Source organism: Nipponia nippon, unplaced genomic scaffold (assembly GCF_047370975.1).
Source record: "Nipponia nippon isolate SJK-2023a ecotype South Korea unplaced genomic scaffold, ASM4737097v1 scaffold_12, whole genome shotgun sequence".
Taxonomy (NCBI): domain Eukaryota; kingdom Metazoa; phylum Chordata; class Aves; order Pelecaniformes; family Threskiornithidae; genus Nipponia; species Nipponia nippon.
In genome coordinates this window covers 16664060-16691971 of record NW_028262313.1, presented here as the reverse complement: position 1 = coordinate 16691971, position 27912 = coordinate 16664060, and the positions used below count along the sequence as shown (strand labels likewise).

Below are 27912 nucleotides of genomic sequence, written 5' to 3'. Positions count from 1 at the left end.
AAGCCTATTAAAATTACTTGTTGCTCACCAAAGGCACCCCAAATCAAGAGATGGTTTAAATACATGAAGAAGTATAAAACCGAGACATATCTCTAGACTGTAACTCTATCCTGTGTTACCACTTTTAAAATGAAAATTAAGAAAATGCTAGAAATCTGTATTTCTGTGCGTTTCTGAAATATTTATATAAGGGTATGTAGAATATTGTTTTCTTTCTAAAGTAATTGAAAGAGAGCATGGGCCTAGACATATCCCAAAACAGCCTCATGTGCTGGGCGGTAATTTAGTGTAGTGCAATCTGCAGTTTGTTTAAGATCCTAACATTAGGGATGATATGTACTTGTCATTATGCTCCGAAAAAATAATGTTTGCTCATCTGTCCTTAAAATTTCTAGATGGAAAATTTTCACTGAAATTTAGCTCCTTTCTGCCTTTTACTGAGGTATCTGATATTTGTGATTATTTCAACATCCAGTTGAGTCTGTGTGCCCAAGTTAAGAAATGCAGATGAGACCTCATGTTTCTGAAAATCAGACACCTTTAAGTCCTGGAAATCCCATACCTAAGAAGATATCTTGGCTGCTGCATCGACTTCGGGAGCCCTCCTGTTTGAAAATGGGGCTGAGTTTCTGCTCTGGAGTCCTCTAGGTTGGCAGCGGTCCTGGTGGCAGCTGTCTGCATGGTGCGTCCCTGCAAGAGAAGGTTTGCGTTGCTCTGCCAGCCTGTGGCTTTTGTGGGCTGAAACCATCTCCTTGAGCTGTGAAGCTGCTGTGGCATGATGTTCGCCTTTCTCTGAGTTAGGCATGCGAGCATAGATTTAGGTGCCTGTCTTTAAGCGCTTTGTGTTTCAACAGGGCCACAGCTTGGCTTTGAAAAGCCTCTGGGTGATGACAGATTTTAGGCATTGATGATCATGACTGTGTTTAAACAGGAGCTAGGGAAAGGAAACTCCATTTGCCATTTCAAATCCCCTAAATAATTTCTCACAGATGCTCATATTTTCATAAGCAGCCTGTTCTCAGAGAACAGGAAAGCACAGGCTCCTGTACCGCATAGAGAGCATCTCTTCCTAGTCCTAGTGTTTCAGTGCAGCTCTTGGCCCTGGTGGATTTTCCCAATGTCCCAAACAGAAGATGAAACTAGCTGCTCTTTTTATTCTTCCTCAGCTTAACTTTGTCCTTTTTTCTGTTAGCATATTAGTTGGTGCTCAAACAGATGAGCTGCTCGGTTGTTGGGAGCTTGGGGACTCGCTTTTTCAGAGGAATTCAGAGCTCTCCTGTCAATCAGCTTGTAGTGTTCTTATCAGAGCTATTTTGTTGTTGTTGCTGCTGCTGTTGTTTTGAAATTGGTTTCAAGAAGCTGTTCTTGCCCAGTTATTGATTGCAGAGCCACTTGTATGATAGTGGAGTCCAGAATAATATTTTGGGAACGGGTTCTTAACTAGCTCCCAATATCTTCTCTTACTGGGTATGGAGCAATGCAAAATGTTAGTCCATTTCCAGGGTATGTAAAGGTAAAATAAAATGGAACAGTACACAGGGTCAGATTGGTAAATAATGCTGAAAGGAATATTTCCAAGGATCCATTGAGCCTGGGCTGTTCAGTCCAAGCCCTAAAGTCAAGATCTGGTCCAGATTCCTGAGTATGCAGCAGTCTTTATGGCCTGACAATGTTTGTGCAGACAAGGTGCCAGCAAATACTTGCCTTGGTTGAATCTGTTCACGCCTTCAGCAGCTGTCCAGGTACCCCACTGAATATCTATATTAAAAAAGGTAACGTGACTCACGCCGTAATGCGCAGATCGGGCATGACTGGATTGTCTCCTGTCTGCCCGTCTACTTCCCTTGCCTCTGTTGCAGTAGCACTTAAGAACACGATGTCACTGGAGTCATCTGCCCATTTATTTATGGGTGTCTGTATTCATCAGTCATTACCATAATACCCAAGAACCAGAGATGGGTGACTCCTATCTGTCTGCCCATGTCTGATGGATTTCTCGAAGCCTGTCGACTAAAAGCTAACTACTTGAAAGGCTGATGTATCCTTTTGGATCTCCAAGGTCACTGAACCTGAATATCTGCGTGAATCTTCTTTCAAGCACTGCAGCTCAGAGCAGGGCTGCTTAGAGCAGGAGTGCTAATGTTTGACATGAGGAGAGGGACCAGGTTTTTATGCTGCTGTGTGCTGTGGGTCCACTGCAGACCATGAAATTTGTTCTCGGGTTTTTGCCTTGTTCGTTTTTCTAGTGCTGCTGACTGACTGCTGGGATGCTGTTCCCTAAAGCCATGCTTCCAACTTTTCCTCTTGGTCTCTGTGAAGAGAATTAAATGGGAGCAGGACTCCCTCTAATGCTGAGATGTGGGGTTAGAGTTCTCACCGCTGCAGTTGAGCACTTAGTTACATAGTTGCTTAATTAAAGAATTGTAATTAAATTACTTTGGTTTACAGCTGCTTCTTGGCAAAGGAAACGGAGGTGGGAATGTTTAATGATGCAGAGTCAGATTTGGAGTTCATGAGCTGGAAGCCAGAGGAACAGCACAGAAGATACCACTAAGTAGCTGGCTTCCAGGCTCTGTCCGTGAAAATGAACCTGGGTCCTTCCTACTGAAGTGCTGGGGCTCTGAAGTGCTGCAGTGAGAGGTGCATTTCCAGTGTTTTGGAGCCCCAGGTGCATGATGTGAGTTGTGGTACCCACACCATTTAAGCCCTATGGAATATTCTTTCCAACCTCTTGAGTACCCATGTGTGAGGCACTTTCTAGCCTGGCTTGTGGCAGAGGATAAAAGTGGCTTTTTTGGGTCATTTCTAAAGGAGGGCTGCCACCTGGGAACTTGCATCTGTGTGAGCTCCCTTGGGAGCTAGGAAAGCTCAAGGTGAGCTCTGGAAGCATGGCTGAAACTTGCAGTTGTCAACCTCTGTCAAAGGCCTCTCTGTCCGGGAACCTTACGTGAATATGGGGCATCACGGCCAAAAAACCCAAGTTTGAGCCTCTGTTGCTCAAGTTAAAGAACAGGCAAGAAGGAGTCTCTAAAGATAGCACAGGGTACAACAACCGATGATGTATGAATCAAAAGATGGGATTGTTGGACAAGCCTTTCTCCTGTAGCTGTGCTGATCTCCTCTGGGATGTGCTTGTTCTGTGGATGGAGAAAGGGCATCTATTTCTGACCATCAGCCAGAGATGTTTTATGAGCACAACAGAATTACACGGCCCATTTCCCTTAATATCTGTTTATACCTAGACCAGGCTGGAAAGGGCAAATCTGTTTCATAGAAAATTAGGATGCTTTAAAATTCGGTTCTGTTCAGATCTGGAACAAAATGCAAAACTCCACAGTTCTCCATGAATGAATCCCTAGTTTTGGGGCCTGGATTCTGAGGCTGAGGGTATCTGGGATGTGAATCTGGGGCCAGGTGCTTCAAAAAAAGATGGCAAATAGTGAAGAAAAGAGACGCACTTGCTGATGGTAGGGTTTCATTGGTAACTCATCCAGCTGAAGTTTCTCTGCTGAGGATTATTATATTTACAGATCAGTAAAATCCCTGAAAGGCCCTGACTTGTTCACCAACATTTTCCCTTTAGCAGCTCTACAGGCAGTGAAATGGCTGGTGAAATGTACCATCATACTAAAATGGACAGAAATTACCCAGGTTATGAACTCTCTGTGGGTTTTGTGGATTTATTTGTTCCTTTGGCTCAAGATTAAGTACAAATAAAGTTATTGAGAAATTTGCTGATTTCAGATTAATTCATAATAGGACTAACTGAAAAACAGTAGTGGTGGTTTTGTGGAAACTCTCCACTGAAATTTTCCTGTTACAGGTATGTCACTGGAAAAAAAATTATGAAATAGCCTCCTCTAGTGGCAAATGTTTTATTGACTTTTTTTGAGTGCTTGAATCATGCTTTTTTCCTTAATGAGGAAAGTAGGCCAGAATGATGTCTGCAAAATAAGTGGTGAGAACTTTTTTTTGTTAGATAGAGGTTTACGTTTGTACTTCTGGTAAACACACCAAGCACCTTTTATTAACAAATCTTTTCCCGTGTGATCCGTTCCCCATCTGGATATAAGCATAGTGCTGGGACAGGGTATTTAGTAATGAGAATGAAGGCCTGATGGATGATGGCGGCACGTAGGAGCCCATTTAACCTATTAGTGTTTTTCACTCACACTTTTCTTGTAGTGTTTGGTGCAGTATCTTGTCTGTGGAATGGAAATTTGGGACAAAAATATAGAGTTTTGTGCTTAGATCAAACTTCTTCAAGGCGTTAACTTATGTGGCAAGGATGGAGATGTCCGTTTATACCTATGCAAATACTGCGCAAGTTCTGTGTCTTCACATGAGGAATTCCTAGAGATAAACATGATCTGAATTCATTTGCAAAGTGTTTTGCTTTTATTGACCTGCATACAGGGACCTTGAGGCTGACTTTCCAAACCGTGCAGGACACTTCCCTATCTGACTCGCATTCAGGGGTATCTGCTCATCCTTTTCTGTCCAGGGCTTAGGTCAATATTTTCAGGAGTTTATTTTCATATGTTATTGCATGAAAATAAAGTAATGATGATTTGCACTGTTATAAATTATCAGCAGAAATGAAGAATAAAATCTGAAGGATCAGACCCAACCCCAAGTTTGTGTCAAATTAAATTACTTTCAACCCATTATTTTCTTCTGGTAAATAGTGAAATCATTATTTTATTAGAGTTAATTTATTTAATTATCATAAATGAAATTACTTGTACGAGCACTGATGTGCGTATTGATTTTGGCTGTAAATGCTTGCAGGCTGCTGAGAGAAGAGCTTTCCTTGTGAGTTGTGTTTGCACAGAGCATTTGCAAATGGCATGAGTAATGCAGAAACAGAGGAGTCGGAATGGGTCGGACTTGGCAAGAGGCGCCATCATTTCAAAACCATCTGCTCATTACTGAATGCTGCAGCCGCTGTGGTTGGGCTGCCTGCCATTTGGCCAGGACAGGGCTTTGGATACTTCACGCTCGACTCTGACCTGGACCAGGGTCTTTGGGATTTCCTCAGGTAGGGAGATAGTCACCACCAGACTCAGTTCATCTGGGCTGCTCCAGCATGGAGCAGGGGGATGGGGGTGGAGTCTCTGCTGATCTCCTCATCCCTGACATCTGCCCGGTATTTTCTCGCAGTTGTTTCAATGTGGTTTTCAGTGGGGTTTTTCAAAAGCACTTTAGGGAGTTCAATACCTGCGTGTCAGGGAAACGTAATGGAGTTTTATACTCCCAATTCTCTTAGGTGCTTTTGCAAACCCCACGACAAACATATGTGTAGCATCCAGCTCTCTTCCCTTAACTGGCAAACTAGTGAAGGGTTAATCTTAGTTTTGGTCTGTAATGGAAAATGCTCCTTTTAGCTTTAAAAATTGCTCTCCAGCACCTGGAATACCAGATATGAGTAGGATCATGCTGTTATGAGGGCTTGGATTAGACATTTGCTGTGTTTTCTTTTCCATGTTTCGCGAGTAAGTAAAAACTGTGTTTGATGTAGAAGTTTGCCGGTGTGATTGAAATTTGCTTTCCAGGTATAATGGATCAGAAGGATGTCATCACACAGGGCTCATGTAAATACACAGGTGGCTGTAAGAATACTTGTAGCTCTTTTTTTTTTAATGTTTGCTCTGTGTTAGTCAGCATTTGCCCACATTACGCATGTGTCTTTCCTTGGGGTATGGTAAGAGCCAAGCAAGCTGCTGCAGTCATCCTGCCAAAAGCCTCTGCAAATACACGGGGCTGCCACCACCTCCCTGGTGCACGGGGAGCATGGGCAAGTAACCTAATGTATATTTGTCTCATTTTCCCTGTATATCAGAGATAGAAATGATTCAAGACACCTATCTTGAGTGTGTCAGTGCAAAGGTACTGTGCTCTCTTGGGTATCTTGGGAATGCTGGACAAAGCATTCTGTCTGCTAATGAATGGTAATGCTGCTAGACTCACGGTAGCCAGAATATCCCTGCACAGCGCCACACTGTGCCAAGTAGACTTGGCCTTTAGGTTTTCCCCAAGAGGCCAGCTCCTGGTAGTAGTAAATATTTACCTTCCCACCTGCAGCTGCAAAGTGACGTGATGCAGATACCAGATCGCCCTGGCAGGGGAATTGCAGTGTCGTCTTGTCCCTGTACAACATGTGGGACAACACACATAAGGGCTATTGATTTCAGAATGAGAAAATAGGAGTTACTTTTGATTATACTTTGTTTTGCAACTTTACTGAAATGTTCTGAATAGAATAAAAATAAATATTGTATTCCAAATAAAATACAATAGCTTAAAAAGTTCAGGCTAGTACTTATTCTGTCCTTCCTGCTTTATTCTCGTGGTGTAACAGTGGGACGTTGCAAGCTGTTTGCAGGCGGGTTAACAAAGTGGCTCTCACACTTTTCTGCTTTCAATCCTATGCCTGACTGTGAGCCCTGCTTTTGCAAATGAGCTTCCATTGGGCTCAAGAACTTGTAATAAGTGTTATAAATTGTTGGGACAATTTCTGAATCTTGGGAGTTTGCAGCTGTTTAGTTTCATATGCTGAAAAATCTGAATTTCTAACTTGCCCTTTCTGTTAAAGCATCAAATGTTTTAATTGCAGAACATTTTTTTAAACCTACTGCGTTGTGTGTGGACGTGAACTGCACAGATGTCTGCAACTGCCGTGCTGCTCATTGCATTTTGCAGCCTTAAAATCAGCACTAAACTCCAGGTGCCCGTTGGCACATGCAGGGTCCTGCCATAAAAACGCTGCTTTCTGCTCCCTGGGACTGGACCACCAGGTGGCAGATGAAGCCAAGGAAAGAAAGTGCTAGGGCTGCGCTCGCTTCACGCAGCTTCCCCTCGGCAATTAGAAACGGCAGCATTCCAGCATCAGAATATTAAATAGTTTCACTCTTTAAGGGGTTTCTTCTTTATTTTGGGTTGCATGACAGAGTAGTACAATCAGGTAAAAAAGAGAGAAAGAAAAAAAAAAAAAAAAAAGGAATCGCAGATAATTCCAGGCAAATATATGGTATTTTTAATAGTCTGAAATACGTATAAAATAGGATGAATTGGGTCACTTTGTTTTGGGGCTATAATTGAAACAGCTGAATGACTCTATGAAAATATAATGGTCACTAATACAAAAATAGTCTATGTAGAGCAACAGGCTCTAAAACCCCAAATGGGTGTTTCGTCTGGCTGGACAGCAGTTTAGAGCACGTTCTTCTCCTTAGTCCCTCTTCTCCAAGAAGGCAGGAACCTTCTTTTAGTCATCATCTGTATTGTCCTGGAAGGTTTCTGTTGGAGCATCTGTTCAACGTTTCATGCTGTTGCTGCGGGACTGCTGAGACAACAGTGCTGTGCCTGCTCATCTATATTTTGCATTTGAGATTCTTCGGTCATAGCAGCAGCAGCAGCAGTGGAGCCTGAGCGCTCAGCCTCTTCCTGCCACACCAATGAGTTGGAGATTTTTTTGTTGGATTCCAGGGAATAAGGTCAAGCCTGATTGTTATTTTTCTCAAGGGGATCAGTTCAAAACTGCAAAGTAGGATTAATTGAAACAGGAATGCCTAATAATTTGCAAGATTATTAATCTGATCCCATGTTGCAGTCATGGCAAGGGGCTATTTTTCTGCCACAGCAGAGCAATAATGTGTGTCATTTCTCTGATACCCATGCTAGCATCTTTGGATGTGCTTGGGCCCTTATTTCAGCATGCCTCATTGCTTAGATGCAAACTAGACAAAGTTTGTCTGTTGTGGAGAACATGTACAGAAGGTAGAGCACCACGCTGGTAGTGTGGCTGTGATTTCTGGGAGGAGAGTGCTTGTTACAGTCCTTGCTGCACTATCCCCACACCAGCCAGCATGGTAACGTGGGGCTGCAAACCCTACTGAGACCTGCCAAGTCATCTGTTCTGGTCACCTGTAAAGTGAATAGGTGTGGCGCATAATACCATGGGTAAACTGATGAAATTGTGCCTTAAAAGGACTGGGTTTGACTCACTACTGTCTCTTTTGGAGGGCTAATTTGAGCTTTCCTCCTTGGATGGTTAGAAATGTAAATTTCCTCTCCAAACAATCTTTTCTCATTTTCCTTAGTTGTTTACTCATCAGTCATCCACTAGTTATAACATGGCAATCTCCAGTGAGTATTTCATAGCAAATGTCAGCTTCATTTTTATTGATACATAATGTAAAATGACTGTTTTTTTCCAAATTCTACTTGTAGTCCTTTTGCTGCAGGTCCTACACCACACTATAAAGTTGCTTTTATGAACTGGCACCCCACAGAGGTAACTGATACTCTAGTAGAGGTAAGGTTTTAGCTGGTCTAAATGCAGGGATCTCCAAGGAGCTGTGTTCCTTTATGCCGGGTGATTCTAGTCATGTACTGAGGGCACATGGTAGACATAAAGTGATCAAAACAAAGTGGAGATTAGACATGAGCTGTATTTTCCTTTTATTAATAAAAACAATAAAACAAGTTAATATGCAATGAATAACTAGATGGTAATAAGGATTAGCTGGACACAGGTTATGTTTTCAATATGCAACTCCAGTTTTATTGTAAAACCGTAAGAATGATTCTGAATCGCTTAAACCATGCTTGAGGTAGCTGAAGAGGACAGAATACTGAAATTTTAATAGAACTGTGTAAATTTTAGGGAGTTGTCATTACAAATTTATGTAGGCCTTGGGAAAAGGAGTTAAATGCACTGGTGCTTGTGGAAAAAGAACTACATTTACAAGCCGATTAACCTTGTTTATAATTGCAAGGCAGTAAGCGATGCCACTGCTGACTTTTGACTGCCTGTCAATAATTGACGTGGGTGACATAAAACCTATCAACTCAAGGTCGGTTGTTTGGAATCAATAGAACTCAGCAGGCGATTAGAGATGGGCTTGGGTATGTTCTTCCACATGGGTTTTTGACTTCTTTTTGTGAAAATGGTGCCATTTCCAAGTGGATGGGTCTCAGAATCAACTTCATTTTTTGCCCCACTGCAGTTTTCGTGGTGTGGTACTGTTTGTTTCTGGCAGCAATAATTAAGGATGTTCTTAATATTTCAGTGTATTTGGGTATCAGCAATATTCACAGCTTGATTATAAGCAACCGTGGCATAATAAACAGTGAATATTCTAAAATTGTGCAATTCACAGCATGATTTGTTTCTGCACACTTGTTGTTGTGAATTCCAAGTACATAAGCAGTAATGTGTATTAGTAAACACTGAAATATTATTTTGGGAAAATTGTTTATTAGTAGTAAATTGGCATGCTTCACCTGTCAGGTCTAGATTCAGCAAAACATAAATGCTAAAACATGTTAAAATGCTTCAGTGACTTCAGTTGCTAGATTTCATTTTAGTACCTAAAACCCAGCATCTGGAAGATGTTTACTTGTCTATGAATTTAAGGGCCCAATCCTTAGCACGTCTCATGCATTTGCAAGTGTGTTAGAGGAATTAAGAAGTTACTGCTCCTCAGCTGGAGTTTGGTGATTTTCCTTCTGACATGCAAATTGGTATGTGCTCACTGCAGGTCCACTGCACTGCAAAATAAACCAAGCTCATGCACATGTGACTTGTAAATGTGTCTTGGAGGGAGTGGTAACTCCTGGTGAAGAGGCAGAGCCTTTTAAAATAGCTCTTCTATATTACTTGTAATTATGTGACTCCACAATGACCAAATCACACTTAGAGACAGTATTTGACTTCAAAATCTGACTCTGCTTCTAAATTGCCTAAATCTCTTTACTTATATAATATGTGAACATGGGCTTAACTTGCTGTGCTGAAGAAGGATGAGTTAAACAAGGTCTCAGTCAAGTTCAGCAACAGACAATTCAAATCCAGCCCTTGATTAACACAACTGAAGCATAACTGTAGTCACATTTTGGACCACAGTGTTTGCAGTACTGTACATCTTCAAAAACAAATCTCAGTGTTTTCTTCACTTGTCAAAATTGCAGTAGGAGTAGCTGGTTTGGTTGACCCTAACTAGAATATCTTCAATATTTTTCACTAAATCCAAATATCAAACGACCAGCTTTTCTGAAATGCAGAGGTAAAGCTTAAAAATTTCAAAAGGTAATTATTTCAGAATTTCTATCAAATGTAATTCTTCTAAGTGCTTTTTATACTTGTAACATTTACGGTACATCAATAACGCAGCTTATTTAAAGAAGAAAGAAAGCATGGTACATATTCTACCTCATGAATGTTGTTGAGCTATTCATATTGCAAAATGCTTTACAATAAAGGGTATCAACTAAACCAAGCACCAGGCTCCTATGGCTGGCGTAATGTACTACGGTATCCTGTTACAGGCATTCCTTGTAATTCTAGGAGGCAGAAAATAAAATTTGACACTCAAAAATAATAAGTTTAAGTAAATCATGTAGGAGAAATGTACATTTATGTCCAAGAAATGGTTAGATGTTGCCAGAACAATACAGCTACATTATGAATCTTTAATGATCTCTGAAAGTCATAATGGTCTGTCACTAATGCCCATTAATGATCTCTCTATACCGCGAGTATGGGCTTGATGTTTCTGGCCAGTACCTTAGAGAATACTTTAAATATGCCTTAAACTTTCTCTGATCTACTCCCTGTGTGTCTGCTCCAAATGTAGACTGCAATTGTCTGGGTAGGAGCAGCTTGTAAGGCAGCATGGCTTTGGGGTTAAGAAAGTCTTATTCAGGTAAGATGTATTTAAGCAATATTTTAACAGGAAAAAACTAGGAGGTATTTCCTGGCAACTAATCCTCTGTAGAGGTGATAAACTATATAATGAAATCAACGCTTAATATTTATTAATATTAAGAATGTGGTCGTTCTTTGACTTCATGAATTTTCTTTGATAACTCTAAAAATACACTATTTAAGAAGGAAAAGGAAAGTGTTATTGTTAATTCCTACTGATTAGAACTGTAAATATACTGAATATGCTGCTGAACTGGCAAATTTGTCCTGTTTGAATATGTGTTTCAAATGTCGCACAGGTTGATTTTATGGCCTTTTATACACCCGTACCATATATTTAGTTGATTTTGTACCCAAGCTTTTTGTCAGTATAAAGCTTGCGTTAAGGAAAAAAAAAAATTAATATTCCAGTTCTGCTCTAATTGCCTTTCATGAGAGTCCTGTGCCTAACAGTAGCTGAAGACAATCTTGTTATGGTGTTAATAACTTGAAAACCTTTTTAATACAAAAACGTCAGCATTTCTCTGTTCTTTTGCAAATGTTTTAGTTAAATGCTTATGATAGTGTAATTTATTTTTCTTTAATAACAAAAAAGTGTGTTCTCTGCATTTGGAATGTGAAATGATCAGATTACTGTAAGAACCAACGCCCTACAGCTAGAAGAGAAAAACAGATCCAAGGACTCTTGGAAAATGCCCCAATATCAAACAATAATCTGATAGGCAGTGTGTACAGAGAGTTCGATATTAACCGTGAGAGCTGGATATTAACTGTCTGGGATGTGTATCATTCTTTATTAAAAATAACTCAACATGATTAGTAAGCAACTTTTATGACATTGCACGCGGCATCCATGTTTTTTTTCTCTTCGAAATTAATATAGTAAATCTAAGTCTAGTAAAGTGTAGAATGTGAAGTAAGCAGTCTGCAATGTTTTGGCAGGTTAAAAATGCATTTACAAAATATAATCACTTAATATGTAATCCAGATTATTAGCTACTAAATGCCTTGCTCTTTTGCAAAAGCGCTACGGTTTAATAGCGTGATAGCGGTAAAGAAGAAGCGGGTCTGAAACCGTCAAAAGCTTTTGCTATAGGTTAGCTTTTGGGGAGTACGTTGGCTAGCCACAATATGCAAAAGAAATGCTGGCGGTTGATTATGGGCCTTGATGTTTGGATGTAAACTCGGTGTAAAGGGCCGGGGACTCTGCGAGGTGGCGGAGCGGGGCAGGATGCGGGGCGGCCGTTCAGCACCGCGGACAGCGGCCGCCGCTCCCTTCCCGCCGGCCGGGCGCTCTCCCCCGCGGCCGCCGCACCGAGAGCGGGAGCGGCTCCACCGGCCGCCGGGGAAACGTAAAAACCCAGCGTTAAATGCAAAATCACAGGGGCTCTCCCTGCTTGCCTGAACCCTGCGCTTTCAGGTTCGCTGCTGATTACAGCCGGAGGCACCACGTACGTTTGTCGTAATTAAATACCGCCAGTGACCGAAACAAAACTTGAAAAGAAAGTGAATGACCTTGCCGGGGCGGTTACAAGAAGTAACTCTAGGTGTCCCTCTTGTTTCTGGTTTTAGCAGTAATTTTATACGTTTGGGTTTTCGACTGAAAGTACTGGAAATCTGTCCCATTTGTTTGGTTTGTAACTGTTTACAAATTAATGTTCTACAGCATGCTTCCTGTACAGGAAACTCTATATTTTGCCAAAAGCCTCCTAAAAAGGCTTTACATCAGAACTTTTTAAGTAGGCTAAAATTTATGACAATAATGGTTTAAAAATATAGCCACTGAGTAAGACGTTTCTAAATTACAGAGCTGGGAAAAAAAGCAAGGCCTGAGGGAGGTGGAAGTTTCTCCCAGCATTAACAGCTCAACTCTGATTCTCTGGCGTTTGTGCATCTCAGCATTGTTGAAACATCTTGAGTTTGCTCATATTTGCAAGTCGGAAAGAAGAAAGGCAGAAAAAAGTGCCTGTGTTTAAGTGTCCATATTATGAATATAGAACCCATATTTGCAGAGGTTTGAGCCATCCAATCCCAGTCACAGTCCAGAGGAAACACAGCCAGAGGCCAGCAGCCTCTGGGAGCCATGGCTCTTGCTCCAGTCATATGAGGGGAACTGCCTGGGAATCCTGCAGGCCTCAAAGAGTGCTGCAGAATTTCATGAATTCTGTGTGGCTACATGTTTTACCTGTGCAGCTGTACATATAGGTGCTATTTTACAATTAGACTCTTTAACCTCTCATAGCTGCCCCATAGAGGATACAAGAAAATGCAAGGAGATCTTCCTTCATTACGGTTACATGGAATGGGCTGAATGGAATTGGTTGAATGACAGCATGGAAAGATCAGCCAAGATAACTTCTTACAAACCAGCAGGCTTAGGATCAAATTCTGCTCTTTGTCCTTTCTTTCCCAGCAAAAGCTCCCTGGCCTTGGAATGTTGTGTTGTAGATAAAGATAAACTAAGTTTGTTTGTTTGTAGACAAGATTAAGTTGACCTGAAATGAAGGATAAGGACACCAAGACACTGACAGGTTTTGTGGCTACTGCTCATTAGAAGCATGTTGTAATTTTTAATGAAAGAAGGAAAGAATAACCTGGTGGGAAGAGATGGAAAATGAGAAGCAAAGAGAAGAGGGTTGAAGGGAGAGGACAGAAATCCTGATGATATATAGTTATCTGCTAAATATGGTGTCTCTCTGCTGTGAGTTTAGCTCAGCATGATTTAGCAGTATGGCTGGGGAGTTGCGAAGGCCATACATATGGACTGGGAATTTAATTAAAATCATGCTATTATATTTGTATCTACTTCTGCAGCTTAATTCTACTGGTTTTATGGTGGTTTTAGATAGAAATGCAGCTACAAGTTGGACAGTTATCCAGTCTCTGTACAAGCAAATGTGTCCCTGTTGTAGTTCGGCCAGACTTAAGCGAGGAATAACAGTGCTCAGCTCAGGCAGCTTCATCTCTCTTTCTCTGATTTCTGATCATTGTTTCTCTGAATAGCAACAAAACCTTTCTGTGCTTTCTGATGAGGTCTGAGTCCCCAGAAATGTACCCAGCTGCCTAATGCGAATATTGGGAGCAGTAGCAGATGTTCTGCTATTAGCCTCCTTCTCTGAATTGACTTCTCTGAATTTCTTCTAATTTGCTTATGTAGAATTTGCATACACAATTTTTCTAGTCTCCAGACCTATTTAAATCCAATACAGCAAATGCTGGCTTGTGGTTCTCATTTCTGTTTTGCTAGCCAATGTTACTTGTGAGTGCTGCTTGCAAAAAGAGTGCATCTAAGTTATGCTAATGAATTCCCCTCTGTTTACTTATGATACGTTGTATTTTTCACATCAAAATCCCTGTGTGATTTATAGATGTCACCTTTGCTCTGCTTTTGCCAGCAGCTGCTCCTGCTAAGCCTGCAGTTGCCATGAGGCCAATTGCTGGAAGGTATGTGTGTGTGGGCAGTGCGACTGTGCGACTGCTTGGGCTGTTTTTATATTCACACGTATTACTGAGCACTGCCAGAAGCAAGACAGTGAGCCACATGGACCTTCATTAAGTGATTACTTAGTTTTGATGGTGGTAAATATTATTTATTATAAAGATGCATTACGTAGATTACAGCCTGAATCACCCCGCAACGATAGTTCAGTAAGGCAGAGGTACTGTTTTCCTTCATGCAGCTGTGAAAATAATGGTGCTTTTTTGGATGGGAATGAATTGCCATCTGGAGGTGACTTTCTCTCTTTTTTCTTGGTTGTACAGCCCAGATATTTGGTCAGATGAGCTTAGGTAAACCTAACTGTTACATCACTGAACTTAGGTCAGATATGTCTTGTTAGATCACTATTAATATTGTGGTTATTACATGGTGAACTGAGATAGAATTCAGAAGTTTGGGCTCATGGCCCTTTTCCTAATCCTCAAGGATATACTTCTGGTTACTGAAACTGAGACCAGCATTTTTGCTCAGGTAAACTGGTTCCAGTTCCATGACAGTGAGCGGAACAAGGCCCCCACTTGCACATATGCAGAAGCAGCGACCCAGTGCAGGGTCTAACTCCAGCTCCGGGAGAGCCCTGCCTCCATCCAAGACATGGCCCTTTTTGCTTGAAGTCCCTTTCATTTGTGACCTGCTCTGTTCACATTCTCATTTGTCCTGTGTGAACTTGGGGCCATGATCTCAGCAGTCAAGTAAGTCACAGAAAACCATTGCCAGGCTCTTCTGATCCCACCCCAGGCAATTTGGTTTCATTATTAGAAAACAGATGGGTTTTACATCGTTAATACAGCAACGGGAAGCAGCAAGCTTGGCATTCATTACATGATTGCAGTGAATTGGGTTCTGTAGTTATGTGAAGTCAAGCAATGGGGCAAAACTTGGCTTCTGAGCAAAGCAAGTGCCATGGCTGTGAGAAGCTGGTAGAAAAGCTTGGGTGCAGGTGGGAGGAGGGAGAACTCTCAGAGGCCCCAACTCATTGGAGACCCAGTGAGTCTGTTCTTGTCAAGCTCTTGACAGAGGATGAACCATCAGATCTATGAAAAGGTGGAAAAAGATCCATTTGAGTAATGTGACAATCTCTAGGCAACTTGGTTTGGGTCTGTGAAGGACTATTTACAGTGTTTTGTCATGTGTAAAGTGGCCTTATGTTAAGTTTGACAGTGGCATATAGCCCACGCTTCTTGTGTGTCCCATGCTGAGATGTAAATATTTCAGGGATGATATGCTGTCATTTGCATTGACAATTCCGAGAGTCATCACGCTGAGAGGTGAATGAACAGATACTTCTGTGCATACTGATGCGGGAGGCTCCGGAGTATTTTTTGCTATGGCTTTGCGATGGGCAGAGAGAAGTTGGTCGGTCACTGCTGCAAGTTCCTGGCTCAGGTTGGGCCCCCCGAGACACCAGAATAACGTGTTCCCAATTTGGGAGCCCGCAGAGCTGTGGGAGCTGATCTCTTCTCTTTGTTCTGTGACCTTTCCCAGCTGATTGGCACTGATCTTTTATGCACCGGATAGATGATCTTTTGTGGTTGACATTTTGGGATGACTGAATATGGATTAACCTAGGCAAAAATATTTCCATTTTTCTACCTTCAAACAATGCCCTCCTTTTCCAAAAATGCCTGCTCCATCAGGGGACACAGTCAGATCAAATCCAGTTTTGACTGAGACAGTGTTGTAGAGGAATCAGAATTCACAGCTGGGAAGGGGCAGAACTGGGGTTTCTCTCATTAGTATTTTCTCTGAGAATCTGAGAGAAAGCTGATGTTCTTGATGTGAGATCTCATGGCCATCCTGAGTATTCAGCAGGGCATGTCAGTCATGAAGAAGAGGCCCAAATTCTTGCCAGAGTGAGTGAACCTTGTACTAGCAGACTTGTGCAGATCTGATAAGAGAACAGGATTAGGATATGAGAACCTTTTGTAATGCATCTGGCGCATAATTATTTTTTAAATATCTTAGTAGTCTTATTGAGATGACTCAGATGTTGAAGACAGAGACATGTTTCTCTGCTTTGCTGGATGGGGGCCAGTTTCAGCACATCCAGTCCTGTGCACCAGTTGTTCTGCTGTTGAGATTCATGATTCTCTACTCTGAGAAGACAAAAATCAACCAGCCGCCTAATCCCTTGAACTATTGAATTGACTATGCTTCCACACGAACAAGTGAGCTCTTAGGTAAAGTGGGTCCAAGTGACATGTCTACACCGGTGTCACTGGAATTTATTTTGATTTTTTTCCTGTTACTGAGCAGGGCTGCACAGTGCACTTTTGCAAGGAACCATGGCACAGACACACAGAGGAACATCCGTGTCACTATTTACAAGTGCCCTTATGGTCTTGGCATAAAAATACTTCTGTTTACAGCAATGCAGCTTGTATGAAGGCCTGCAGCTGGTTATTGAAGCTGACCTTTACTGTTAAGGTTCATTTTAAGGTAGCCCAGTTGGTCTGTTGACTAAAATATCCTCAAATTTGAGCTCTTGGTCTGAGGCTGCCTGAAGGCCCAGCTCTTCTACTAATACCTTTTTCCACCTTGCACTCAGAAATAAACCTCTAGCTGACTCTTAATTTGGCTCATATCTAAAAAAAACCCAGGCTTTCAGGGGTAGTGAACTGGCCAGCAAACCGTGCTCATCCCCCGAGCAGAGGGCACCTGGAGACTCGCCGTTCTGCAGCGCTTGTGTCCAGCCGCGGAGCTGGCTGCAGAGGAAAGGCTGAGTCATTTCCACAGGATGTTTCACAGAGGAGCTAAGTGATGCGGGGCTTGGGTCTGAACTGCTCTGTTTCCTGGTGAATAGTAATTCTGTTTACTTAAAGAGGAAAAAATCACTGGGGGCCTCAGTGCTGCTGTGTCATACCCGACTGGATGAAGTCTTGTTTATCTCAACCTGAAAAGAGAGAGAAGCGATTCTGGTGGCACTTTGCAGAAAATCATTCTCTACTTTTTGGGAGCATAGGCAGTGGAAATAGTCCGTAGATTTGACTCCTGAAGCTTTTTTATTCTGCTTGTTCTGTAAGAGCAGTAGCATGTTACCCCAGCAAGAACTACAGAACCTCGAGAGGGACTCCTGACATCCCATGCCAGGCTGAAATTTTGTCACACCAAAGCAGCTTCAGTCTCGTAAATGTAAAGGGGTGGTTTGGGGTTTATGCTTGGCTGAGTGAGGTTTGGAGCTGGCTTGTGATTTTTGTTCTGGTCTTGATTTTCACGCAGCATTTGTTTTGCCCAGAATCTACCTGTTTATATAGGACCTACTATAAATCTTTTGGTACTTGTTTATAGGGGAAGAGGAAAGAACTGAACATACTGTTTAGTCAGGATGGGATATTTTGACCCAAGGTGCTGGCAGTAAGTTCCTGCTTTGTGGCAACACGTCATGAGAATTGTTAATGCTTCTGTAGGGCACAGAGGAGCTCGGGTCCCTCGGCGAGTCACACGTTGGGCTCCTGTGCCAATCACCGGTGCAGTTGAACAGGCAGCTGGAAATTGCCGTCTCTCCCCGACCCATTCCCTCCTCTGACAGCAATGCTGCACTGATACGCCGCTCTGCGCTCGATCACATCTGTTGACATTCATGTGCCCAAATAGCACAGGCGATCAGCAGTGGGGGAAAGCAGGTCCTCTGCTCACAGGCTGCAGCTGGCCCCAGGCATGCTGCAAAGCCGCGGCGGCTTGTCAAAACTTGCAGCTTGTTTCATGACGGCGAGGTCTGGTGCTGGCTTGTGATTTTTCTTCTGGTCTCAATTTTTGTGCAGCATTTGTTTTGCCCAGCATCTACCTGTTTATATAGGACCTATTATAAATCTTTTGCGCTCGGGATGGATTCAGACTCATGGGAACCAGCAGTGGTCTGGGACCTGCCACAGTGCAAATGGTTCAAGGAGGATAGAGCAAAACCCAAAGGTTTTGCACTTTCCTCTAATTTGGTGAAACAACCAACGGTGCTTGCCTGCAGTTTGGGGCAATGATGGGGGTTTGATGCCTTTTCTTGCAGAAGCCAGGCAGTGAGGGCAGCACGCCTTGTGCTGGCTGAAAACCACGTCCTGTGTTAGTCGAAGAGCCAGTCCTGGTTTGGGGGGCCGTGGTACCAAATTGCAGGCTTTACTTTTGCCCAATCTGGGCAACTTCTGGAGGTTCTAATGCTTAGAATCATGGAAATAATCATCAGTATAAACTCAACAGGTGACTGGGAGGAAAAAATAGAAATCAAAAGCAGGTGAGATCTTTGCCTACTTCAAAACAGTGGAATTGTTGCTGGGTCAAATCCCAGCTCCAGGTAGATCATGGCGCTGTCTCCGACAGTAACTGTACAAGTCTGTCCCATGCTGATTTCTTAAGAGGTGCTTAATTCTTGATTGAAATGGGGCTGGCAATTTACTCTTTTGCTTTAAGTGTGCCCCATTACAAAGATCACACACAAAGAAACAGGACGCGTGTTCAAGGAGTGTCTGGTTGTCTTCTACATTCAAAAAGTTGCTTGGAATGTTATTTTATTTTATTTTATTTTATTTTATTTTATTTTATTTTATTTTATTTTATTTTATTTTATTTTACCTTTTTAGCGTAGTGAGGAGTGAACAGCTCTTGCTGTTCAAAGAAAATAAAGCTGATCCTTGAGATTTTTATATCTGTAACACTGAAGTAGTCCAAAGACTGGTCCTGTACCAAAGACATTTTCCCAACAAGATCTTCATTTTCATGTGCCGTTTATAGTAAATGAAGACATGTTTGTAGGAGTACCGATAGATGGAGAGGCTGATCATACAAAAAAACTGGAGGAATGTTTTTTGAAACTTAAATCTGATTATGCATATATGCTATTTTTATTCCTCTCTTTAGTTATCTGTCAAGGAACATTTGTGCAAATGAATTTTCATTATGGATTTTAAGCATGCAGGCTGGAATGCTGGCAGAAAGATATCCTAAATACTGCTTTTATATACTGCTTTCCCCCAAGCTTTTCAAGGTTAGCCAAATTCTGAGTTATGGTTAGTCTTTGTGAAAATGAAATGTCATCTCACCTATAGGACAGATCACAAGGAGGCAGCTTCACTTTGATCTGAAGATCAAACGCTGCTTTCCAAACTGGGAATATTTACAAAGTAATGGGTGAGTCTCAGGAAAAACAAGTCTCACTCGTGACTGTATTGGAAGTGGAAAGATGGTAAAATTCATAGTACGTTACCGGTGAGTTGAGTAGGATGAGTTATTACTAATAATATCCGACTGGCTGTCTCTTGGGTTGGATTTCACATGTCTTATGTGGACTGGCAGATGAGGGTAGTGGTGGAACTTGTGAATTACAGTTATTTTTACCCTACCGTTTAACCAAAATAAGAAATTAGGAGTATTTACTTAATATGAATATGTGGATGCCATAAAGTGCCTCATAAACAAAGGTGAGTGAATGTGTATATACACCTATACATGTATACATATACTTCTTGCAGAAAAGTGGTATTGTGGATGGGTACGTGGGGCTGCCAAATTCAATATACCATGTCAGCTGTCGAGGTCTCAGGCTGTGATGGCAGATGTTACACTTTCAGTCAGACATCATCTGAAAACTTGTGCATTATGGGCATTTCTGGAAGGCCTGACCACACAACATGTTTTATTGGGACAGGAGTTCCCAGTTGGAGGAAACAGATTTGTACCTGTTGTGAGATGTTTCTAGTCAAGGGAAGGACTGTAATGTTTGCGGAGCTAAAGCGAACTGCTTTTGAATTGAGCTCTTTGAAGTGAAGATATTGAAGTGACACAGTTTCTGCTGTGCTTGCCTGGGACCGCAGTGTGCAACCCTGGGGAGGGAGGGGAGGACGGCGTGGTTTTGCCAAAGGTGTGTGGAGGAGAGGAAGAAGGGGAGAACCCTGGCAGAGTCTGAAAGAAAAGAAATCCAGTGCTGTCACACCAACCCACCTGCATGGGTTCTGTCTCGATAGCCCCAGGGGAGCCCTGGGGCTGGCCCAGGGCACACAGGACGCAGCTCCTGGACTTGGCTGGCTGAAGCTCATTGCCATCACGGTCCAGGTGAGCTCAGCTCCTGCAAGGAACCAGCCGACAGCCTCCCCCCTCCCAGTCACAGGACATCCCACCCTGCCTCAGCACCTGCAAGTGACTGCAAATCCCCTCTGCCTCAGGGATAAATTCTTTCAATAGTTGTTTGCCTTCAGGGTTGCAAATCTCTGTTTTGTTTCTAGCCTGAATCGGCTTTATTTCAGGCTCCAGCTGTTGAAAGCATGCTGAAGAGCAGGGGGTGGGTTGCAAAGGGACCCCCAGGACCTCCTGCTTCCTATGTCCTGGAGCACAGATGTGTGCAGGGTTCGGTGTTGGCTGTGTGGGGCATTAACTACAGCGCGGTGCCTGGCTCTGACACCAGGCTCTGCTCCCGGCATCATGGCATCGCTGCTTCTCCCTGCCCTGGTACCCCCGCAGCCCGGCCCCCACTTAGCCAGGGATGAATAAACCCAGCTGGCAGGAGATCCTGGCCTCCAGGGACACAGAGGCACCGTGGGGGGACAAAGGGAAGAGGGGGAACACAGCAATGACAAGGAAATTGCTCTCTCTGAGGATTTTCTAGTCTCTGCTAGAAAACTAGAGCTGAGAGCAGGTGTCGGGGTGGGGGGGGGGCAAGGCAAGAGAGGCAAAAAGCCTCTGATAAATCGATGAGGCAGAGAGGGGGCCATTCTGTAAGGATGAGGAAAAGGCAGGGGAGAGCTACGGCTGGAGCTCCCCTGCCTGCCTCCCCGAACCACCTTCCTGCTGCCGGCCAGGTGTCCTCACTCCGCTGCTTCCGAAAACCTGGTGCCAGCTATTTGCTCATCACAGTCACGTTTGTTTGGGTGTCTGCGCCTCCCCAGGAGGCAGCTCTGTCAAAAGCAGGTACCCACAGCCCGTGGGGCTGGCAAGGGTGGGCAGCGGGAGCTGGTGCACCCCAGCTGCCCACCCTGAGCCCCTGCCTCCTCACTGCCTGCACCCCGGGGGCCCCTCCGCAACTCTCCACACAAAGAGCCACCGGGCAGGTCTCCCGCTCGCTGCCTTGCCTGGGAGAGAAGGAGGAGGAAGAGGAGGAGGAGGGGAGGGTGGTGATAAGGGGCTTGCTGCGTCGTCTCATTTCTGTATCCAGCGCACAGCTCGTGGGGTGTGTGCGAGTGCGTGCATCTGCTGCCTGAGGACTACTGCTGCTGCAGTCTCGGCGCTGAGCTGCCGGCGACCAGGCGTCAGGGGAGCTCTGGCTATTTACTGACTGGTGACAAGTGTTGCAATGCAAAAGCTGAACGCGTCCATGGAGGGGAGGCTGTGCTGGCAGCGGCACCTGTAAGGAGCAGAGGGGAAGAGGCTTCCCGAGGCATTCGGCAGCAGGCAGCCAAGGCTCCAGGCATCGGCACCTCCTCCCAGTGTCTCCATCACCACTTGCTTCGGATGTCTTCTTAAGGGAGAAGAGGAAAAAGGATCCAGAAAACCCCTGCAACTGGACAGCCCCTGCTGGAGTCTAACAGGTGTTTGCTGGGATTTGAACGGGGAGGGGACGGGTGGGGAGAAAAGTTAACTGGAGAAATTGGGGCTAGGAGAGATGCAATGATCTTGCACCAAGTGGATGTGCCATGTCTGCATGTGAATAGCACGTCTGGAGAAGCTCAAGGGATGTCTTGCAAGTGATCTGCTCCATCTCCGTAGAAACGCTCACCTCTGCCTGCAAACTTTCCCCTGCCAGAAGTTGGGAGGAATAAAAAAGCATCAGAAAATCAAAAGGGGAAGATCTCAGCAGACAAAAACGCTTGAGCTAAACTGTTGCATCCTGACCCCAGGCTCTGGTGTGAGCATCCCACCGGTGTCACCTGGGCTCCCAAGCCGACTGGTGGTGGGTGGCGTTGGCCAAGGCGCCCGGCAGCGTCCCCAGCATTGGGGACGGGCCGAGCAGCATGCTGGCTGCGGTGCCCGCGGCCAGCGAGCAAACCTCGCGTGCCTGACCCGCCGGTGGTGCCGGGGCGGTGGCGGCCATGGCTGCAGCCATCGCCAGCTCCCTGATCCGCCAGAAGAGACAAGCCAGGGAGCGGGAGAAGTCCAATGCCTGTAAGTGTGTCAACAGCCCCAGCAAGAGCAAGGGAAGCTGCGACAAGAACAAGTTGAATGTGTTTTCCAGGGTCAAACTCTTTGGCTCCAAGAAAAGGCGAAGAAGGCGACCAGGTTGGCAAGGGTTATGTGTTTGGGGGGTTGCTTTGTTTAATTTAATGCAAACTGGGATGTACATCAGGCATGGGGAAAGGGGGACCAGCGCCTCAGGGCCGGTAAAATGAATGCGCAAAATTAAATTGCCCTTCCTTGCTTGTATGATCTGATAGGCGTGGGTACCCCATGCCAGTCCCTTTCCCTTTCCCTTTCACGTTCATCTGGTTTATTTGGATAACACACACCTTTGCTATCTGCCTCACTTGCACGTCTGTGTACCTGTAATTCAGTAGCCTGTCTTACACATCCACACATACAAACACACGTGATTTATTTGTGGGGGAGATGTTTGCAGGGGAAGTTCCCACACATAAAGCTCCTTCAGGTGTATGTTAAATAACTTAGTGGTCTAGAGATCTGGTTTTGTCTCCCTGCTTCACAGAATGCCTGTGCCGTGCTTCATTTGCTGATTGCAGACGAGGCTTTTTGCTTTCGCTGGCACCTTCCAGAGTTTTGCTTCAGTGCCCTGTTCCTTTCTAGGAATCTCATACATGCAGCTGCCCTGCAGCCGTGATGCTCTCTGTGCCAGAGGTGCAAAAGACCAGGCATGAAGACTCAGTCCCTGATCTGAGTGGGTTTTTTTTGTATGTGGGAGGAGCAAAACCCTCTGGTAATGTTGCTATTGCTTTGCTGTGCTGAAACATCGGTGCCATTCGCCACTTAACCTGTCTGCCTTTCTCAGCAGCCACAGAAGAGGTGCCTCGATCACAATTTGCAAACAGCTTTGGGATGTATTATGGCTAAAAAGCCAAAGTGGGGGTTGGATGAATTTCTTGTCAGAAAAGTTGGTCGATAAGAATTGTGCATCCCTCAGTACCCTTATCAAATGTTGCTAATAGGAAGTAATATACTTATGCAAACTATTGTAAGCTTTTGCCTTCAGCTCCTACTAAAATGAAGTACAGTAGCAGAGCTCCCTAATGTCTTTGGTTACAAACACAAGGAGTCTTATCCAGACATTGGCTATTGGAAATGACACATCAGATCTTCCCAGTATGTTTATCTCGGAATTAAGTAAGTTGTTGCGGAACGAGCTGTGGAGATGCATCACCTCCTGACAAGCATAATTGTGTGAAATGGCTACAATGCAGATGTCATTGGGATTCAGTAGAAGTAGACCTTTTTTTGCAATTATTCCTGGTGCATTACCTAGATATCTTAAATGACAGTCTTGTCAGCAAATCCCGTTGTTGTTTACATTTTGGTCTAGAATGATCTGAAACCATATGAGATATCTCGCTTTCTAACTGTGAATCTTAGAATGGTTATGAAAAAAAGAAACCTATCCAAACTATGCGTTGTTTTGATCTTTCTTCTTCTAGCTGATGAGGTAATTACCTCAACCCTTATGGTAATATTTATTTTACAGTTCCACACATGGCTGGATTTCAGGGTTCCCCCCTCCATTTTCCATATGTTCATTGAGTAGTTTATCACTTCGGATGCTCTGTACTCTTTGGAGCAGCGAGGAATGGGGGTTTGTTTATTAGAGCTGCAGCAGTTCCTGTGCTAAACGTTTGCTGCTACATATTTAGGCTCTCAACTGTCACTATGGCTCCTATTAGCGCTATCGTAGTAGTCCTCTTTTTCCTTTCCATTTAAGAACTCACACCTTTTTAAAATGCGGAATACGCTCTTTGCCAGCTCATTTCTAATCTTAAATGAGATAGGGCTGAGCTCCTGAGGCCAAGCAGCACACTGTTGGAATTTGTATTCACTGGAAGCAGATTTTCCTGTGCTACCTACATTGCAATTGAAAGTGGCATTTAATCATTTTGGTAATTGATTTCAGAGACACAAATTTGATCTCAACCTAAATGAAAAGTGTTGCAAAGCTGGTTGCCCTGCTTTTGTTTTGGGTGTTTTTCATATCTCAGCCTTCAGAAGAAACCTGGAGATTAGTTTTCAGCATCCTGCTCGCTTGGAACGGCACATCAGGATTTCCCACATTAATCTCACTATTGTTTTTTTACAGAGCCTCAGCTTAAAGGTATAGTAACAAAGCTATACAGCAGGCAAGGATACCACTTACAGTTGCAAGCAGATGGAACAATTGATGGAACAAAAGAGGAGGACAGTAGTTATAGTAAGTGACATGAGAATAAATGGTGTGTTTGTGAATTGTGGTGTCTCATTCTTCCCATATAGGTCCGTTCAAAATTGTTGTCCTGGGATGACTGAGTGAGTGGAAGTGGCATTAACCCTGCTCACAGCGCAGAAGTCTTTCGGACTTACTGGGTCTGAGAGAAATGCAAATAAAAATCACTTATAGAAATAATGAACTAGAGGAGGTAATGATGACACATATGACAAACAAAGCAAATGTTATCTCCATGGTAATCTAGAGAAGTTCATTGCTGTCCTTTGGATTTTATTAGATTTTTTTCTTTTCGACAGGGAAAATTTGCTCGCCTACTCAGAGTGCCTGAAATAGAATAACGCTATCTCTACTCTTAAACAGGGGCTCATTCAAATAGAGCTGCGTTATTTCACACAATGAGAGTTCATCATCATTTTAAAGTTCACATTTCCCTATTATTATTATTTTTTACCCCGTCTAAACTTAATTATACCTTCGACCAGATTTCCCTCAGGTTTTGTGAAAAAGCTTTGGATGCTTTTGGTTTGATTGTTTTTTGTTTGTTTGTTTGTTTTTTACAACTTTGAGAATTAATAGAAAACGGGAAAAGATGACTAGAACATAGATTTGGTGTGTGTGAATAAAATATTTAAGCATTTCACATAGTTGTACTGTTTAGCTTAAACTACATTTCTGTTCTGAAAGAAGGAGTTAGGAGGAGCAAGGAGTTGGAGAAGGTATTTCAGGCCACTTAGACAACCAAGCAGAAAATCAACAGGCAGACCTTCCTTTTTAATTATTAAAAAGCACGGATTTAAGTGCCATCCTTTTCATATGAAGAGTATTTACAGGTGAAACATAATTTCATTTTACAGGGCACTTGAATATGGCAGAGTAAGCACTAGATGCAATAGGAAGTATCCTATCTTATTCGTCCGATCACTTGCTCCCGCACTTTTCCCGCACCCTCTTTAATCCTTTTTGCACCCCTGTATTAACTTCTGAGTGGCAGGAGGGAACTGGTTAGGCTGCTGGAGGAGGTCTCTTCTGCAGCCACTGAAGGTGCTGGCCGTAGGGCAGAGCACAAGCCTAAGATCTGTAGGGTAACCTGAGGTCTGGCTCCAGGTCCCGTCCTCATCCGCAGAGAAGGCAGGACAAAGACCAGACCCGTGCAATGCTGAGCGGCTGCTACCATCTTACTGAGTTCTCCTCAGTGCAGCCACAGAATCTGCTCTAAGAATGATCCTTATAGACCTTGAATATTGCTTTTCTTTCAAGTGAATGATCTAATATTTATGATTTTAAAAGTCAGTACGGATCGTTCAGGATTTCAGGGTAATTCTGTTAATTATCTTAAAAAAGAAGAAGAAATAGGTAAACCTTACTTTTCAAATCAAAGCATGATATTATAAACTTTTAATGTACCAGAGCAAATATCTGAAATTCCATCTTTTTTTTAAGTGATCATTTCATTCAAATACTTTGCTTGCAATTCTTCTAATAGGGAATCTGAGATTCAAAAGAAGGTAGAACTTACAGGAATCTGTACTTTTGACATTCATACAGATGTGTCTGTTTCTAAGATATCTTTGTTTTCACTGTGTCCTTAAATTTACCATAACCTGGCAGATTACAAAGCAAATCATAAAAACCCCTTGTTGCCGGATACCAGCCTTCCAAACTGCTGAACACTTAAATATAATGGAAGTATCCCAGAAATGGTTGCAGCTGGGCTGCAGTATCTAAGTGTTTAGAACAGAGGAGGATTTTATAAAAAAACGTATGCTTTTGTATATATTCCTCTTTTATGTAAGGTAAGTGTATGGACCTGAATGTCCTGCAGTCCTGGATTTATTTTAATTGCAATATTTTTAATGGAGCTAGTAAGACAGACTGACTTATGGTGTGGATCACAGCCCACATAAGAGGCTTCCCCCAAAGCCTTGCTCACATGAATGTTAAGTGGATCAGGCCCTCTAAAATCCTTTCTTCCAATATCTGCAGAGACATCTCTCATTTAGCCCACATTCGTGCACTGTGGGGAAGCCACAAGACTTGTAGCCCCCTCCAAATATGGGGCAACTCCTTCTCCAGTCTGTTCTCTCCTCCTTTGCACCCCCTGAGGGATATCATTGCTGTTCCCTTTTGCCACCTTCACTGAACATTTGCTCTGAGACCATTTGCCTTGTATTCACTGCGATAATAAAAACTCCCCTTAACAATAAGGGGAACATCCCCAAACACAGCTGTGGCCAGCAAAGTGGTTGCACAGTGCTAGGACTCTGAAACTGCATTTTTTTAGAGCAAACCATAGCCATAGTCCACCTGGTCTCCAGACACAGCATTGGCCAGCCTTTTTTAAATTTCAGAATTTTTTGTCCCTTTTTATAGTAGGGATGGGGAGAGGTGGTAGCCTCAATAGCCAGCTGTGGTTTTGTGCTCCTGACCACATCCTAGGGCCAGGAGTCCACCTTCTCCGTCGTTTGCTACCTAGAGCTGGGTGGGAGGTTTGCCTGAAGATCCCTTTCAGCTCCTGACTTCGGAGCAATTATTTCAAGCTCTGCAGACCCACAGCTGCATGCAGGGTTCACAAAAACAAGGTTGCATCTACAATTGCAGGGAGTTTAAAAGAAAGGTGAGGTTTTGGAGCACCATTTAGGCAGGAGGTGAAACACAGATTTGAGGAGCCGTAGCACTCACCAGACCTCGGTTTTAGCCAGGAGTCTCTGTAATTGGAGGAAGGTGCCTCATGGAAAGGATTCCCTGGCTGCAAAACAGATTTTTGCCTCATTAAATGTGTTAAATAGGGCAAGGTTTTAAATCAAGGCAGAATTTATTCCCCAATTTTGGCAAGACAAAAAGATTTGAGGACTGATAAGGAAATATAGGAAACGATGTCCTGCAGAAAGCGTGTGAAGGTCCAAGTGGCCAAGCCAAGGATGGCACAGACCTCACAGAAATGTATATGTTCATAAATCCAGCTGTGGCCTGTTGCCTCTTATTTTACAGCTCTAATTCTCTGTCAGCTTGTATTGCACAAGGGCCATAGCAAAGATCATTTCTCCCTTAGGCATCGCCAAGTTTTTCATTACCATGGATATTATGTCCTTATTTTACACAGCGCAAATGTAATAGGGAAAGACTAGGATGCAAATAACTTTGCATTATCTTATGCTAACACAAACTGATTGTAGTAGCAAACAATTTATTTTCCTGTAGCTTTTTTTTCACCCTTTCTGCTGTATCTGCCCACATGAGGGTCAGCCGCTAAAAATGCGATAGGATCTCAAACCCGTTGTCCGTGGCATCGGGGGCTTGCCGAGAAGGGGGCTGCGTGGCTCTGCTGTTGGCCCCATCAGCTTTCGCTGATTGCAGACAGGCCACTCA

General features: G+C 43.4%; 1 protein-coding gene across 5 annotated transcripts in view; it reads left to right on the top strand.

Annotated features, from left to right (window-relative positions):
• Positions 1-27912, top strand: part of FGF13 (fibroblast growth factor 13) — a 332528-nt gene that overhangs the window by 248976 nt on the left and 55640 nt on the right. For 4 of the 5 annotated variants that reach the window (XM_087749067.1, XM_087749070.1, XM_087749069.1 and 1 more), the window contains one exon: positions 24421-24531. In XM_087749067.1, the coding sequence (XP_087605193.1) occupies positions 24421-24531 (111 nt within the window). Of the gene's footprint in view, positions 1-21753; positions 22404-24420; positions 24532-27912 lie in introns of those variants that run through there. The other variant, XM_009465277.2, reaches the window with a different exon arrangement.